This window comes from Haliotis cracherodii, unplaced genomic scaffold, assembly GCF_022045235.1.
Source record: "Haliotis cracherodii isolate W230 unplaced genomic scaffold, xgHalCrac1.p SCAF_7, whole genome shotgun sequence".
Classification (NCBI taxonomy): Eukaryota; Metazoa; Mollusca; class Gastropoda; order Lepetellida; family Haliotidae; genus Haliotis; species Haliotis cracherodii.
Genome location: NW_027266330.1, coordinates 63,297,141 through 63,314,540, shown reverse-complemented (window position 1 = coordinate 63,314,540; position 17,400 = coordinate 63,297,141). Strand labels below are relative to the sequence as shown.

Genomic DNA, 17,400 nt, shown 5'->3' with positions numbered 1-17,400 from the left:
TCCGCCATTATCGCCGACTGACAGTGATATTTAGGTATAAGCTTACTTGTTTTGTGAATTGCATTGTTTTGAAAGGCATTATTGGAATCAAAATGTAATGTATGCCTCGGGAAGTGGTATATGACTCTTACGGAGTTGACTATGTGTGCCTGATTGAACCATGTCGCTCAAGAGAGCCCCTGTTTTGATTGTACGTGTTTGCTGCTAGACTCACGAGTCCGAGCAAAATGGCTGACACAAGGGTTTGTGACGATCCCAGTTTGCCAAAGAAAAAGAGCACGTTCAAAATAACAAGTGTCACTAAACCTACTCGTGGTGGAAGCGGTGAGTTACAAAATGACGCCGATGGAGACATGGATAGTATGGATGATCTGGACGAGAGTCATACGGAAGACTTCAGCTCAGAAATACTTGACAGCTCTAAAGCCACTGACATAGAACAGGATGCTGTGCTTACTCCAGAAGAGATTTTCAAACCAGCAGATGCCCAGTCTAGGTTCAGGGTAGTTAAAATAGAAACTAAAGAGCCATTTCGTCGTGGTAGATGGCTGTGTCATGACTTTTTAGACACACAACCAGCTTCGGAAAAGTCAGAGGTAAAACATGCTGATGAAATACACGTTCATTCTGGTACAAATAGTGCCAATAGTTCCATGCATTATGTGCATGGGGTGGATGATCCTTCAAGGAACCCCCTCGCTGCTGGTGCCTTGGGAACTGTACAGCATCTCTCTGATGCTAGATCTGCTAGTTTTTCTCCAAATCCAGGTGAAACATTTAAACCAATCCATCCAGCCCCCCAAGCTAGTCAAGCCCCTGCTATGCCAGTAACCGCTATTCCACCACAACGAAAAACTTCTGGTGTTGATACAATGATACAAAATCAGAACCAAACCATAAATGCTGGACAGCAGATAGGTACAACTATCCAACAAGGAAATCCTCAAATGCAACAGCCCATGCACATACCCGTCGCTTCACACCCAAACATACAGCAAGTGCCCCAAGCTCAAACAAGTACAGCACCAAGCATACCACAAACAGTAATGGCTACAAACGTACAACCCTCAATGCATGTACATCAAAGCATGGGGCAGAGTGTAAATTTGCACGGCCAGGCAGGGAACGTGGGTGCAGGACAAGGTGGTAAGCAGCTACCCCCTAACCATATTGGCCAGGGTGTTATGCAACCACAATCAATAGACCCTCACACACCACAAGGCCAGAACTTCCCCGCGATGACATCAATGTCCATTGATCAGATGTCGCAGGGCCAAGTTTCCCAGAATCAACTGGCCCAGCAACATTATGGACAGGTAAATCAGACTGGAAGTCACAGTATTAATGTCAGTGCTTCTCAGCAGAACCACGTTTCAAATCCAGATAATCAACCTGACAGTGTACATTCTCAGGTCCCCGATAGTGGCCAGGGGGGGCATCAGCAAGTGACGCATGGACAGGATGTTAACGCTTTATCACGGCCAGGGTCCATTTCCTTAACGAACGACCATGATTCGAACAAGGACCTTATGAGGGATGTGGGAAATGATTCGTCGGGACCACAGGCTCTTCTGAGTCCCCTTGCTGCAGCGGTTAGTGGCATGTCGCAGCCAGCTGATGAGATCAAGGATGATAGGTATGTACTGGGAATTATGTGTTCAAAGCGTTGCAATATGTTTTGTATCCAATCAAGAATGCAACATTACCAAAAGCGGGGACAGCGTAGTGATTACAGTTGTGTTAGGTGGTCACTGTCACTATGCGGATTTGAAACAACACAGAATCCAATATGTTGGTTGATATTGCCATTTTGGTCATGACATGTCTATGTCTATTATGATGATTATTTATATTTCTTTTCCCCTCTTAAAAACTGAGCATAATAAATGCCAGTTCAATATACAGAAACATACAGAGCAACACACTTCAAGTGGGATAGGGTCTAATAAAAAAAATCTTGTGGTTCCGATTACCTGACTGACCCTATGAAATGCTTTCGCCACTAATGTTTTTTTCACTTTTAATTAACTTGATTAACATTCGATTGACACCGTTTTCCCAATCGCCAGTTTCCTGATTACAATGGAACTCATCTCATCGCACTTCTTGTCTGTCAATGGACATTTTGATAGCTCCATAAAGTGATGCGAGGATTCTGACACCTAAATGATTGTACTGTGTGCGGTGCATCGAATCGAGTTTACGAACTTCCGACATATGTAGACCGTACCGCTGATAACATCCTGCCAAAGTACAATGAACTACTTTCCCATCTCCACACAGAAAAAACATGATCGTTCCACCTAAAGTTGTGAGCGAAAACAATGACAGTTGAGTTGGACTTGATAATAGTGATGCTGGACACGGTTCCCTGTGGATGGATGCAGATCATGCAGATGAAGACATGGAGAAACCATCTTTGTACAAAATAAGATGTAAGATAATTAAATACTGATAAAAACTTTATGAAATACAATAACAAGATACAAATTTCAGAAAACAAATTTTATTACTTAAAATGATTTGCTCTGTCACTTGAAGCCTGAGACACAATACAAATGGAGACAGTTACCTGACACTTAAAATGTGAATTTTTGTTTTTTTATAATATATTTTATTTTTCTCAACAATGCTCAAAAGAACATGAAATGATGCAACGCATGATTTGACACAGCAAAGCATTCAGTTTAACAATTTTAGTGGTCTTCTTGGAAAGATGGATCAAATTTGTTTAAAAGTTAAAAAAAAAAAATCCCATCCTACAAATCTACTTACCCTATTTAAGAATTGCTGTAATCGGAACCACAACATATTTTTGTGTGTGACCTAGTGGCTATGTAACATGGTACTTATGCCATATGACAATAAGTGCATCTGTACTCAATATCCATTTTAATACAATAAGTGCACGCCAGAAAACTATGGTTGTGGGTTTGAATCCCGCTTCGTCCCCATAGTATTTCTAGGTTTGCCTGCACCATATCTGCATCACTTCGGCCTTCCTTCTACTGTAACGGGACATGCTTTGATATAACTGGAATACTGTTCAAAGCAGCGTTTAACCCAGATCACAAATACACAATGTTATTACCCACACGTACAAGCATGTTGGTTTTGAACACAGGGCTAATTGTACTCTTGTGCCAAGCCCCAGTTGTGTTATAGGGCCTTTGGTCACTGGAAGTATCCCAGTGTTCTGCGAGATTACTTACTAGATCTACCCACCTACCTACCTACTGACTGACCCTAATCCTTGATCCTTGTGTCAAGTCATGGTAATCACAACCAGGGGTATTTGACACACCCTTTTGGGTCCGCAACATTCATCACCCTGCTTAACCAGATACAAGGAAATGGATTTAATGGGTTAATAGGTTAAGTGTATCAGTGATAATTGTTTGGGATGGGATTTGACCTTTCACTTGATTCTTTTTTTGGCCTGTTTTTTTCCCCTGATTGTCTCTCATGTATTATTATGTTGTGCATGTTACATTTTGATAAAAATAATGTGGTTCCGATTACGCTTATTTCCAAACAAGGCGAAGAGAGCTGCAGGGTTAGACATAAACTCGAGAGCATTACTAGCCCAAGACTGAATAAAACACCCTTGTAATGTTAAACCTATGGGGAAATTGGGAAGTTCGTTCTTGCCTACAAGAATTTGTACCAGCCCTGAGCTAGTGGGCTAGTGTTACGTTCAAATCCTGGTGTTGCTTTTATATTGAAACCCTGAAATTATGCTTCAGAACTGCTGTCAATGTGGCAGTGTTTGGTGTATTTGTAATGTGCGTTCTTAGTTTATGAAAGTGACTATCACAGCAAAGGTGAAGGTCAGTAACTTAATCGGAACCACATCATATTTATTTAGGCCACAGCCCTAAAGGAATCAGACTTAACTTTCAAATTTGATCCAGCCTCACATGTTATTGTCGTTAGTGTATTGACTTCATAAAATTGATTTCACTTCATTAATGAAAACTCAACTTTATAAATGATGAACATTATATATTTTGACCGATGATACTTGAAAGATTATCTTTTGTTTGTTAGATGATACCTCTGCAGTGCTTGAGACTAACCAAAATATGTCAGTAGTCCAAAAGCCAAAAGTCCTGTTTGATCTCTTCTAGACACAATGGTGCTTAGAGTTTAGACTTGATCTGTAGCTGATTTCAAAAGTCGGACAAACTTAAGTACTTTGTTCATCCCAAAAAAACACTAGACCATCGGACCACCATTTCTTTAATTTTACTGGCCCTTAAGAAGATGTTAGACTCAGTGTGAGTGTCGAGCACTGCTCCGTATTAGGCTTGTCATACCTGTTTATGGATGTACAGAAATAAGATTCCTTCAGGGACTGCCACGCCTAATTCAGTCATCCTGCTCATAAATAGAACTTACATTCTAGATATCATGTAGATGTCACCATAGAATTGTTTATTGCCAGACCTTCGCAGTTGCCTTGTTTGCTTCTGTCTTCACCATCATGTAGCTGTGAGCTGATTTCCTTTGTTTTCCATCACGTCTTACCATGCTTACTCCAAGGTTGTATTTAGTTTCATTTAGTTACCAGATTTACTGCTGACCATTGTAGCGTGTTCTTATAAGTGTAAGCAAGGGTGACTGGAGTTCAGTTGTTATGGTTACAGAGAGAAAAGGGGTAAATTGAAACTGTTAACATTATCATAAGTGAGGATATCATTTTGTAACTGTCTGTGATTATACAAATACTTTTTGTTTTCTTCATAGTCTTAAGAGTAATTGTTCATTGATAGGGTTTCAGTCAAACATACCATATGGTATAGTTTCACATTTGTTGACCTGCCATTGCTGAATATGATTGAATTATTTCTACAAGTGACATGGTAGGCTCAATCATAAACAAGAAAGTTATCAGGTCTATTCAAATGTGAAGAGAAAACAATACCAGGTGGCAGTCCTCAGTAACTTTGGAGTTGCTGTCAAAGGGAGACAACTCTGATTCAGCCACCTCTCCCTTTCTCTCCATGTCAAAGAAGAGGGCATGACTGAATGATGTAGCATACATTTCTGGCTTTATTCACATTATTGAGGAAACACATACTTTTATCCTCTGCCTCTCTGCAACCTGGTAAGTGCAGAATGAAAATAAAAGTAAAAGGCTTTTGTTGGTAAGATGCAGAAAAATATCATGAGTGAAAATTGATATCATACAGATTGAATCAGCTCAATAAGTCCATTAGTGTCAACACATTTGTTCCAGTCTTGAATTCATCTGTCTTGTATTTACATCTTAGCCTTCACAAGTGTTCCAATGTCTGAAATAGGCCTGCCTGGGGTCCTTGATTTTTCCTGCTTTTTCTAAATCCAGTGACTCCCTAAATCTTCAACATTTTACAGAAGGAATATGACAAGGACCTCTAGACTTATTTGTGTTTAATTTTGGAACACTGTTACCATGGTTATTGTTAGGTATCTTTACATCAGCCCAGGACTGCCCCATTTTAATGTCAGGATAACATTGCAGCATTCAGCCCTGGCAATAGGAAGCATGCTTGTTAAAATTTAAAGTACGGCAGGTATTGGCAAATCAATGGGTTCGTAACATGCTTAAAGGTTATCTTATTTAATTACAAACATAGAAAGGGAATTTGTCTGAAGCTCATGTTCAAAGACCTGCATGATTTGCTGCAGGAGAATCTATCTGAAAGGCTGGGTGCATTTAGGTTTCGGGACCAACTACATGGCTGTCGGCAACCAAACATATTTGACTTTAATTGCAGTTGCTGTGCTGATTTTCCATGAAGTCAATGTTAACATCAAATGGATCATAGGTTATCCTGAAATAGAATTTGAATTGCATCACACTTGAGTAAGGGTTGATTTTATCTGGAGACATTTTGTTTTGTACGAGATTCCCTAGAAAACAAAATGTTTGGATGAGATCTGACATAAGGTTGTGGCGTACAATGTTGACCGTTATGGCTGATGGCAACTCTTTAGAGGATCAGTTTTGTGGACTGGTGAACATAAATATTCAATTCTAGTCCATGTTTTAAGATGAGAAAGCCAACATTCGCTTGTTAGAGGCTCCAGCAGTGTTGCTTGTGCCTAGAGTCATCAGTCAAGAAGACCCGTGAAGATCCAGGGTACAATAGGTCTTCAACAACCCATGCTTGCTGTAAAGGCGACTATGCTTGTCGTATAAGGTGACTAACGCGATCAGTTGGTCAGACTCGTTGACTTGGTTGATGCATGTCATCGATCCCAATTGCGTGGATCAATGTTCATGATGTCAATCACTGGATTGTCTGGTCCAGACTCGATTATTTACAGACCGCCGTCATATAGCTGGAATATTGCTGAGTGCAGCGTTAAACAACAAACAAACAAACAAACAAACAGTCAAGGAGGTGTCTGTTTCAGCCAGCAGTGCATCCCAGCAGTATATAGCCTGTTCATCATCTGCTGCAATATGATCTAAGTCGGACACGTCAATACCATCAGTCCTTGGTTTCATATTAGAGCAAAATGAATTCTGCATACGTCAGCAGGATTTCGTTGGACTTGTGGCTCTTTTTGAAAACACTTTTTAGAAATATTAGTTTCTATTCCTGGTGCCTGAACGCTCATGTAGAAATCATCTTCTAAAATCAAATCTTGTGATATTTACTGTATGAAATACGAGTGTTTGGCATTACCAGTATATCAGGAAGCTTGTTTTTTCAGTCATTGATAACCGTTCGCTAGACACGCCAAAGACCCGGGTTCGATTCCGGACATGGGTACAATGTGTGAAGCCCATTTCCCCTGCCGTGATATTGCTGGAATATTGCTAAAAGCGGCATGAAACTATACTCACTCACTCACTCACTCTTTCAATGATATGTTTCAACATATTATTTCAATGGGTCGGTTGATTTCAATATCAGTTTTGATAATGTGTTGAGTTGTTGATACCAAATACCTTCAAAATACCTTAATGATGTTCTGTAATATGAAATTTCAAAGTGGTTTGATTCTCGGGGAGATCATAGTCAGTTCATAGTTACCTCCCTAAGGTGCAGACCGCCTCCGTGGTCCAGTGGTAGAGCGTCCGTCCGGAGACCGCCTCCGTGGTCTAGTGGTAGAGCGTCCGTCCGGAGACCGCCTCCGTGGTCTAGTGGTAGAGCGTCTGCCCAGAGACCGCCTCCGTGGTCTAGTGGTAGAGCGTCCGCCCGGAGACTGCCTCCGTGGTCTAGTGGTAGAGTGTCCACCCGGAGACCGCCACCGTGGTCTAGTGGTACAGCGCCTGCCCGGAGACCGCCTCCGTTGTCTAGTGGTAGAGCGACCGCCTCCGTGGTATAGTGGTAGAGCATCCGCCCAGAGACCGCCTCGGTGGTCTAGTGGTAGAGCATCCGCCTTGAGAGCGGAAGGTCCGAAGTTCGATCCCCGGCTGCGTCATACCAAAAGACGTTAAAAGATGGTACTTGTTGTTACCCTGTCTGGCGCTCTGCATTAAGGGGCTAAAACAAGGACTGGTCGGCTCGGAGTCAGTATACTGTGTCTGAGTGGGGTATTCATGTTAAACTGCGGCATGGTATCTCAGTGAGCTAGCACTATAAATCGGCATCGGTCCGGATTAGTACAAGCAGCCACACACACACGTGCATGCACGTCGCTATGAAAGTGCAATAATCTTGGACGCAACGTTAAACCCCATTTCACTTCACCTCACCTCACCTCACCCTAAGGTGCATTCACAGAGTTAGTTACATTTCCACCAACCACGATGGGAGAACTTCCCCCCCCATAGCGACAGTCACACTTTCCAAGTGGGAAGTAAACTGTCTGGTCCGGAATCGGTTATTTACTAGCTGGTGTCATACAACTGACATATAAACATCTTCACATCTATGAATCAATAGTTGGAGGATTAGCTTATTTTGATTTCAATCTGCTTCATGACAGTGTTTGAAATGAAGTATGAAAAGCAGGGGTTTTCATCATAACCCTAAACTTAAAAGTTTGAATAACTAGCGCCTGGGACTATAGAACCAGAGCTAATCACTATCCTTGCTCAGGGTGATAAGCCACTGAGATGTATGTAGTAATCTGTGTACTTGTGAGAAACATTTTTTATTGTTCCAGACAAAGAAAGAAATTGTTCTCAGGTTATACATGCTGTTCAGACGATAGCAATAACTAGCCCAGTTAGTCGATGCCCTTTTTCATTTTCTTTTCCTCACTTCGCAGTATTTTAGAAATTGACCACTGTTTTTGATGGGCTGAAATAAGCACATTTCCTCATAGTTCTAAAAAAATCAGAGTCTGTACAGTAAACTTTCAGGAAACAGTAAATAACAGAAAAAATGACGCAGTAGTTGTTGCCACCGCCCAGGACACGTCCCAGCATGGTGTAGTCTCAGGGATCAGTCAGTCACGTGGTGTATTGTTCGACAGTTGGAAGATAACCGCGTTTGTATTGAGGATATACGCTGTTTATCTTTCACTATCTGTCATTTTCCCATATCTGCTGATGTGTACATGTTATATGGCATGTGTGAAGTGTTGGGATACAACAGATATGTTACTTGTTAGTACAGATTGCTGGTAAACATTGTGATGTTGGTGCAGCAGTCCACACTGTATTCCGAGGCAAAATAAAATTAAATTCTGCGGCCAAGTTTTGAAAACTCTGTAATCAAATTTTGATAATTCTGCCAACTTTTTAGCTTGGTTTTTAGAGGCAGGGATTGGGGGGGGGGGGAAGGAAGCCTGCTTACATCTTTGAGATACCTTTCTCATTGAATTCTTGGTTTCCAGTAACACCTCAACCCGATTCACTTGTGTCCCTGACAGTGTAAGGACCTGTGTGACTGGTCATGGTACATTTTAAAGAGTAAAAATTAGGATGTTAACTCATGGTCATTGGAAATTGTTGACTGGAGCATGATCTATGATAATACATTTTATATTAGCAGACCGAGTCAGTTATAAATGCCTTGAATGAGGCTGGCAAGGACTGGGTCAATCCAAAACGACGCCCCCTTAAATAAGGTCAGAGATGTGGGTCATGCAGTCAGTATCTGGTGAGTGAGTGGGTTTCAGTGACGGTCGTAGTGACTGATGGGTTGTTAGGTACATTGATTTTGTGGGGACAGTTTGGTTGACAATCAGTCAGTGTCCTGGAAGATGAACTGATCCGAAGCCAGGTGTAGGACAGGCAAGGGAACTATGTCTAGCATCAGCACGTCGGTAGACAAACACAGCATTGTAGGTGGGATGTCAAGGTCGCGGTGAAGCTTTTTGACAATCGGAGTTGGGACTAATTGGGCATGAAACGATTTTGACTCAAGTATGACAGGTGTTCTTTGATATGTCAAAGTAGAAACTCATACTTGTCATTTATGATATCTGGTGTTAGAAGTTCAGGTGTGTGTGTGTTGGGGGGCCTTTGAGGTATGCTGCTGTGATATTTGAATCTACTGCCTCAGATTCTTTCTGTGGCACCTCCGATCATGGGTTGGAGCCTAGTTCGCCAGCATTATACTTTATTCTTGGGTTTCACCAAAGTGGTAAACGACCTGCATGATATCACCTCAGGCTTCTCTCGCATATTAAGATGACATGTCATCATATTTAAGAGGCATTAATCCCAACTCACTCACTCACCTTAAACAAGAAACATGACACTACTTTGAACAATGTTTCATGATGTCCCAGTGTTTCATGATGTCCCAGTGTTTCCTGATGTCCCAGTGGGACACTGTAGGACGAAAGTCTGAATTGATGCAGGTCTTAAACATCTACTACTTGATGACCATGATGACTATAAACCATAACTCACTCACTCACTTGATGAAACACACCAGTGAAGATCCAGGATAGATTAGGTCTTCAGCAACCCATGCTTCACTGTAAGAGGTGACTGACGGGATCGGGTGGTCAGGCTCAATTATGTACAGACTGCCGTCATATAGCTGGAATATTGCCGAGTGTAATGTTAAACAACGATCAAACAAACAAACTTGATGAAACCTACCAGCCCCTGTATGGCCCAGACAAACCGTGGATCGTTGCTGGAATACTACTGAAACCCAACTCACTCCCAGTGACCATTACGTGTACATGCCAGAGTGACTTGAAGTGTTTCCTTTATTGCTGTTTTATATCATGCTTTGTAATATGTAATATTGATGAGAAGAATGCTTCATTTTAATTTAACTAGTCAGCCAGTGACAAAATTTATTAGTCAGTGGACAAAAACAGATGTGACAGTTAATATCTCTTTGGTGCATCTTGCAGTGACAATATTTATTAGATAGTAAAAAAATTATTTAGTACAAAAGGCAGATGTGGCACTTAATAGAATGACTTTGAGGATCTTTTGTGGGATACCTCCTTCAATGGTGCTCCATGTTGTTATGGGATTTGTAAGGCTGCAATGTCTTTTGTAGGCAGTCAGCGTTTTGAACGTTTATTACTCAGGAAATAGCACGTAGGACATCGAAAAAAAAGTGAAGTCTGAAGAGTCAAAGAAGTTTTTGACAGTTTTTACAAAGAACTACATGTGTGCAGTTTATCTGGCAGTATTGGGTGAATGAAAGTCTCCAGGGGTTGTTAACTTAGCTAAGTGTGAACACAATAGACCACTGGGGCACCTGCAGGCAGGCAGGCTAGGAGCACATTAATCATGCACCCTGTGTATAGGTAGTTCAAGTCTGCAAACAGTAGGTCAACACGCTGATCAATAATGGACTAAATTATTATCAAATATTAACACTGGAGATGACATCTTGAAGATTTGTTTGTGGAACTTGTGAAGAGTGTATTCATCATCATCTTAAAATAAAAAAGCCTGTCTGCTAGGTAAACTGGTGCTGGCTGTATAATCTGCTTGGTGGGCTAAGTCAACAGACTCATGCTGTGTGGACAGACAGACTGCCTTGTGGTTGTGGTGGAGTGAAAGAGGGGAAAAAGTCGATTCATTCGGAACTTGAGGGTGGACCCGAGTTGTGGGGTGTCGGTTCCTGCTAACCTGGCATCACTTTCAGTAGATGTAGACTAAGGACCCTTGTTAGCTTAACTTGGTAGAGTGACACCCATGTTAAGAATTGTTTGTTTGTACCAAACTCAGCAATATTCCAGCTGTATGATGGCGGTCTGTAAATCCTTTAGTCTGGACCAGACAATCCAGTGATTGATATCATGAGCATTGATCCATATAAATAGGATCTGATGATATGCATAAACCAAGTCAGCTGGCCTGAGCAATATTACCCAGAATCCCCAGAGGTTTTGTGTTCCAGCCTACTGTCTAAAGTTGCCGACATAAAGTTTATTGGTTTGATTGTAGAAGCGCCGATGAATTTCAATCAATGTTGATCAGTTTTAGACTTTCCTTGTACAACATGGACTATACATGTTCTGACCCTGCAGTTTACTAAATAGAACAAAACAAAGAAATGTTTGACAAATTTTTAGAAAAAAACCTTTTTTTCACCATTACCCTATCTATGGATTAGAAACTAGTATACACCAAGAAATAAAAACCACCGTATTTTGCCCAAGGGAAGCAACTCATGTGTTCCAATCAGAACATCTGTGGCCCTGGTGGGGATATTCTTCTGTTTGCCCCAAACCAAACTGTTGTCATATAATTGTTCAATTCAATTTGGGTCAGAAATTTATATTTTTTTTATCATGTAAATTGAAATCAAAAGAAGAAAAATCTGCTTGACAAACAAATTTCTGATCTGATGTCCAGAAAGCAGATATAGCACTATCTGTGAGTTCCGCCACTTCCTCTGACGACCAAGTCTTGTGAACTATTTAGTCCAGTTTGCTCAGCTAAGACAGTTAATACTGTATGATACTTAATAATACTACGATGCATCTCATAAGAGGTGAATAACGGGATCGGCTGGTCAGCCTTGCTGACTTGGTAGATGCATGTCATCGTATCCCAATTGTGTAAATAGATGTTTGTGATATCAATAACTGGATTTTCTGGTCCAGACCAGACTCGATTATTTGCAGACCACTTTCATATAGCTGGTATATTGCTGAGTGCGGCGTTAAACAACAAAGAAACAAAACAAACAAATAATACTAAAATCCATTGAAGAAGATGCCAGGAGACAATTCTGGACAAGAAGTGTCAGGAGTTTTTGCACAGACAGGTGTCTTAATGCCCTGATGACGTAGATCGGTGCTCGTAATATCAGACACTGTTTTAAGAGGCCCTCATCATTTAATTGGAATAGTGCTGAGTGCGGCATTATACAACAAGCACAGTCAGAAAATATTGGCCTTACAGTTACGCCAGTAATACTTTGGCCCTAGTTTTCAATACCTGTACTGCACTCACTTCCTGAACCATGTGTGTCTACGTCTGTCATCTCAAGTAGACTGTGATGAGTCTGCAACTTGAGCCACTAGTTCTCATAGACTTTGGCGGCCCAAAGTGAGACACGCTCTCACACACTCACTGCAAGTATTTTGGAATTGAACTTCCTGGATGCGTGTCGGTCCAAAAAAAAGTTCCGATGTCTTACCATGCTAACAACCATGACATCATATCCATCATGCTGCACAGCAACCTGTTCATGTGATGTCTCAAGTGCACAGTTGCCTCCCTTAGTACCAGGATCCGCTGATCAAGGTTTCGCATCTCAACTACGTATGACACCCCTGCTCTTGGGACTAGACTGGTGTCACCATTAGCTTCGGTCCGACATTATGGGAGGTCGAGGTTTCGAATCTCAACTACGTATGACACCCCTGCTCTTGGGACTAGACTGATGTCACCATTGGCTTCGGTCCCACATTATGAACTTGCTTTAAGTACAGTTTGCATTTTGAATGTAAAAACGGCAGAAACATATTTGAGTCAACGCTAAATGATATGCTATTCAACATATGCTAAGGACCAAAATACTCATCTTCAGTCAAAGGTTTGGTTAGCAAATAACACCAGCAGACAACAATATGAAATCAGTGGCATCATTCAGCCCAGTAATGAAAGGCCACAGCCAATCAGGAAACAGTGGTCAGTTAGTGGGTGTGGCCTCTTTTTTAAAGATTTTTATGGAAACAAACAATCCAATTGCATGGTTAGCCAATCAGATCGCGTGTAATCAGTTGCAATGAATTTATTTTCATATTACTAAAGTTCCCCTCAAGTTGCAATTAATTTATTTCCTCATGTTGTAATAGATGAGCATATAGTCTCTGAAATCTTTATTACGCTATACATCTATTTCTCTCCTCTAAAAATATAACAATGATTTTCCTGATTATTAATAGAGCTGGTTAGACTTTGTATTGATTGGTTTTGTTTTCACAGTATACATGTATTCCAGAGTCAGGACATAGGATACCCTTGCACAAGTTTAAATAATAATTTCTAGACTATGTAAATAATACGAACAAGTTGTCCCTAAAAGCGACTGGAGTCCTTACTGTCCACATATCTTGACTTGCCTATTAGGAGGATAGAATTACTACACATCCATGGACTACTTTTTAAAACCCTGTGAAATCACGGGATCCCTATGTGAAGTGCCAGGGGAAAGGGGCCTCCGGTCTTGGGGGGTCTCTGACAGGCTCACCTTTACAGCGCGACCCACATTGACACAGTTGTCTCTCAAACGCTGAGTTTTATCAGGTACACATGTCGTCTTGTCCACCAAACATACATACAGTCATTCTCAGTGGGAAACTGGGTCATGCTATCAGCCCTTGTGAGCCAGTCAATGGCATTTTTTTTCACTCAGTTGTGATGTGTCAAAAAATCATTAGCCTTCTTATTGCTGAATCAGCTTGAATTGAAGGTCTTTTTACCCTGAATGCTAGGAAGTAAATTTTGTGTTGAATATTTATGCTAATTGGTGTTACAAATACAAATATGACCTAGAGATGCTTGAGTGAGTGAGTGAGTGTTGATGTTATGCAGGATAGCGACTGGTTGATTGAAACACACTTAACCGCTGACAGTTACTCCCCAATCTATATTTAACCCATGTTACGCTGACCTGTGCGGGACCGCCTCCGTTGTGTAGTGGTAGAGTGTCTGTCCGGAGAGTGGAAGGTCCAGGGTTTGATCCCCGGACGCGTCATACCAAAAGACATGTTGTTATCCCCGCTCGGCATCAAGGGGCAAAAACAAGGACTGGTCGGCTCGAGTCTGTATACTGTGTCTGAGTGGGGTATTCATGTTAAACTGTGGCATGGTATCTCAGTGGGCTAGAACTTTAAGATTGGCTTTAGTCAGGACTAGCACAGACACACAGACACACACACTCACACACACTCACTCACTCACTCACTCACTCACTCACTCACTCACTCACTCACTTGACCCGTGTTGGTTCCAAGTAAGAACATTTGTCGCCAGCAACCTGTGCCTGTCGTAAGGGCTATTAAATGGATCGGATGGTCAGGCTTGCTGACTTGGTTGATCGCATGTCATTGTATCCCGATTGTTGGGAGCCAGCAGATTTGTAAACCAAGCTTTAAGATATATTCTGGCCTAACAGACACCAGATTGTTAGATGTTACGTGTGAAAATATGTCAACTATTTCATGTGGTGATGTAGAAGCACTGTTGTCCCAACAGTGTTGCATTCACTGGACATCAAGCCTGTGAGTCACATCAGTTGTCAGAGTGCCCCCCCTTTACCCACCTCCCCCTCCCCCTCCCTTCTCGTCCATGTGGGGCCAGGAAAAATGCATTTCACATTCCAAATGTGTACGTTATGTGAGTTGGTTACGTAGCTGATGGGGACATGCACAAAGAATGTATTTAGATGAGAAGATGTCAGATTACGTGAGGGGATGTTATGACATGAGTATGTATCATGCGGGAGTTATGAGGGACCCCGTGCTTTAAGGTGCTTCGTTCACTTTGGTGAGTGGCCTTCCTGCATCAGATTAGACCCTTGAAGATTCCGGGGTAGAATAGGTCTTCAGCAACCCATGCTTGCCGTAAAAGGTGATTAGCTTGTCGTAAAAGGTGACAAACGGGATTGGGTGGTCAGGCTCGCTGACTTGGTTGATGCATGTTATCGATCCCAATTGCGGGGATCGATGCTCATGATATTTATCACTGGATTGTCTGGTCCAGACTCGATTATTTACAGACCACCGTCATATAGCTGGAATATTGCTGAGTGCGGCGTTAAACAACAAACCATCCAACCAACCAACCAACCAACCAACCGCATCTGATTAGGATCTGATGATTGTGGGTTCGAATCCCATGTTCTTCAGCACTATGACCCAGAGTTGTTGCTCAAGACAGATGGCCAGGGAACGAACTGGAGAAGGTTGTTCAAATCATAACAACATTATTCATCATCTTTGCCATATTTGAAGAAAAAACAAAAAAAGCTTCATGACATTTTGGATGACAATCAGAAAATGAACCAATCTGAAACCCTGTTCATGGGTTTCACTTTGGGTTTCCCTCTGGGTTTCCCTCTATGTTTGGCAGAAGTATCACTGAAATACTGAACAGGACATTTCAGAAACTGCCAAACAAAATGTCAAAACCACTTTTCATTTTTCATGCAGGACGATTTGAAAATATTTGTATAAGTTTGGACACATGATGACTTACAGTGGCCCGTAAAACCAAACCAATGAGTGATGAAATGTGGATTGTAGCGTGAAAGTCAAGCTGTGATAAGTGGAGTGGAGGATGACGCAACTCGACTGCCTCCCTCCACCATGGTGACCTACAGACCGGGATTACATATTCCAACAACTACTTACATAGCGTGTGGTATCCCAGACATGCCGCTGTGGCAAGTCACATGGTTGGTAGGCCGCAGTATTTAGAAACATGAGACAGTGTGGAGTGCAGTTTGGTGTCAGTGGAGGTGCTCCGTGTCATGGGTGTATTTGTTAGGGGTGAGGGAGTGTGGAGTGCGGAGTGGTGTCAGTGGAGGTAATCTGTGTCATGGGTGTATTTGTTGGGGATGAGGGAGTGTGGAGTGCGGAGTGGTGTCAGTGGAGGTGATCTGTGTCATGGGTGTATTTGTTGGGGGGTGAGGGAGTGTGCAGTGCGGAGTGGTGTCAGTGGAGGTGATCCGTGTCATGGGTGTATTTGTTGGGGGGTGAGGGAGTGTGGAGTGCAGTTCCGTGTGAGTGGAGGTGATCTGTGTCATGGGTGTATTTGTTGGGGGATGAGGGAGTGGAGTGCAGTTCCGTGTGAGTGGAGGTGATCTGTGTCATGGGTGTATTTGTTGGGGGGTGAGGGAGTGTGGAGTGCAGTTCCGTGTGATTGGAGGTGATCCGTGTCATGGGTGTATTTGTTGGGGGGGTGAGGGAGTGTGGAGTGCAGTTCCGTGTGAGTGGAGGTGATCCGTGTCATGGGTGTATTTGTGTGGGGGGTGAGGGAGTGGAGTGCAGTTCCGTGTGAGTGGAGGTGATCTGTGTCATGGGTGTATTTGTTGGGGGGTGAGGGAGTGTGGAGTGCAGTTCGGTGTCAGTGGAGGTGATCCGTGCCATGGGTGTATTTGTTGGGGGGGTGAGGGAGTGTGGAGTGCAGTTCGGTGTGAGTGGAGGTGATCCGTGTCATGGGTGTATTTGTTGGGGGGGTGAGGGAGTGTGGAGTGCAGTTCGGTGTCTGTGGATGTGATCCGTGTCATGGGTGTATTTGTTGGGGGGTGAGGGAGTGTTGAGTGCAGTTCCGTGTCGGTGGCGGCGATTCGTGTCATGGGTGTATTTGTTGGGGGGTGAGGGAGTGTGGAGTGCAGTTCGGTGTGAGTGGCGGCGATTCGTATCATGGGTGTATTTGTTGGGGGATAAGGGAGTTGGAAGGAAAATATTTTGTTTCGTAATCCTAAGCAAATCTTTACATTTTATTATCATGAAAGAACTGACCCAGGCACGGCACCAGAGGATGTGGACAGTCAGACGTCTGATCAGCAGACACGCCTCACGAATGTCATACTATTTTGTCTTCTTCTTACTCTGGGGCGGTCGGGTAGCCTAGTGGTTAAAGCGCTGCTCGTCACGCCGAAGACCTGGGTTCAATTCCCGACATGGGTACTATGTGTGAAGCCCATTTCTGGTGGTCAGAGTTAGCCCCCTTTGTTACCAGGATCTGTTGTTAGAGGTTTGAATCCCAGATATTCCTGATTGTGATCACAATGGTGAAGTATATGATCCGTTTCACAGGTTTCTTTCCACTTGATGCTCGTCACACCAAAGACCTGGGTTCGATTCCCGACATGGGTACAATGTGTGAAGCCCATTTCTGGTGTAACCCGCCGTGATATTGCTGGAATATTGCTAAAAGCGGCGTAAAACCATACTCACTCACTGTAGTTAAATAAACCAACCTTGTGTCATTGGGCACTGCTGGGATGCCATGATAGTTAATATGATGTTGCATCGTTTGTTTGCTAATTAGGGAAGGTGAGGTGGCGT

General features: G+C 42.6%; 1 protein-coding gene across 2 annotated transcripts in view; it reads left to right on the top strand.

The window, feature by feature from the left end:
- Positions 1-17,400, top strand: part of LOC139448173 (TSC22 domain family protein 3-like) — a 78,400-nt gene continuing 61,000 nt past the window's right edge. For both annotated transcript variants that reach the window (XM_071229694.1, XM_071229693.1), the window contains exon 1: positions 1-1,636. In XM_071229694.1, coding sequence (XP_071085795.1) covers positions 228-1,636 — 1,409 coding nt within the window. In that variant the 5' untranslated portion in view covers positions 1-227. The remainder of the gene's footprint in view (positions 1,637-17,400) is intronic.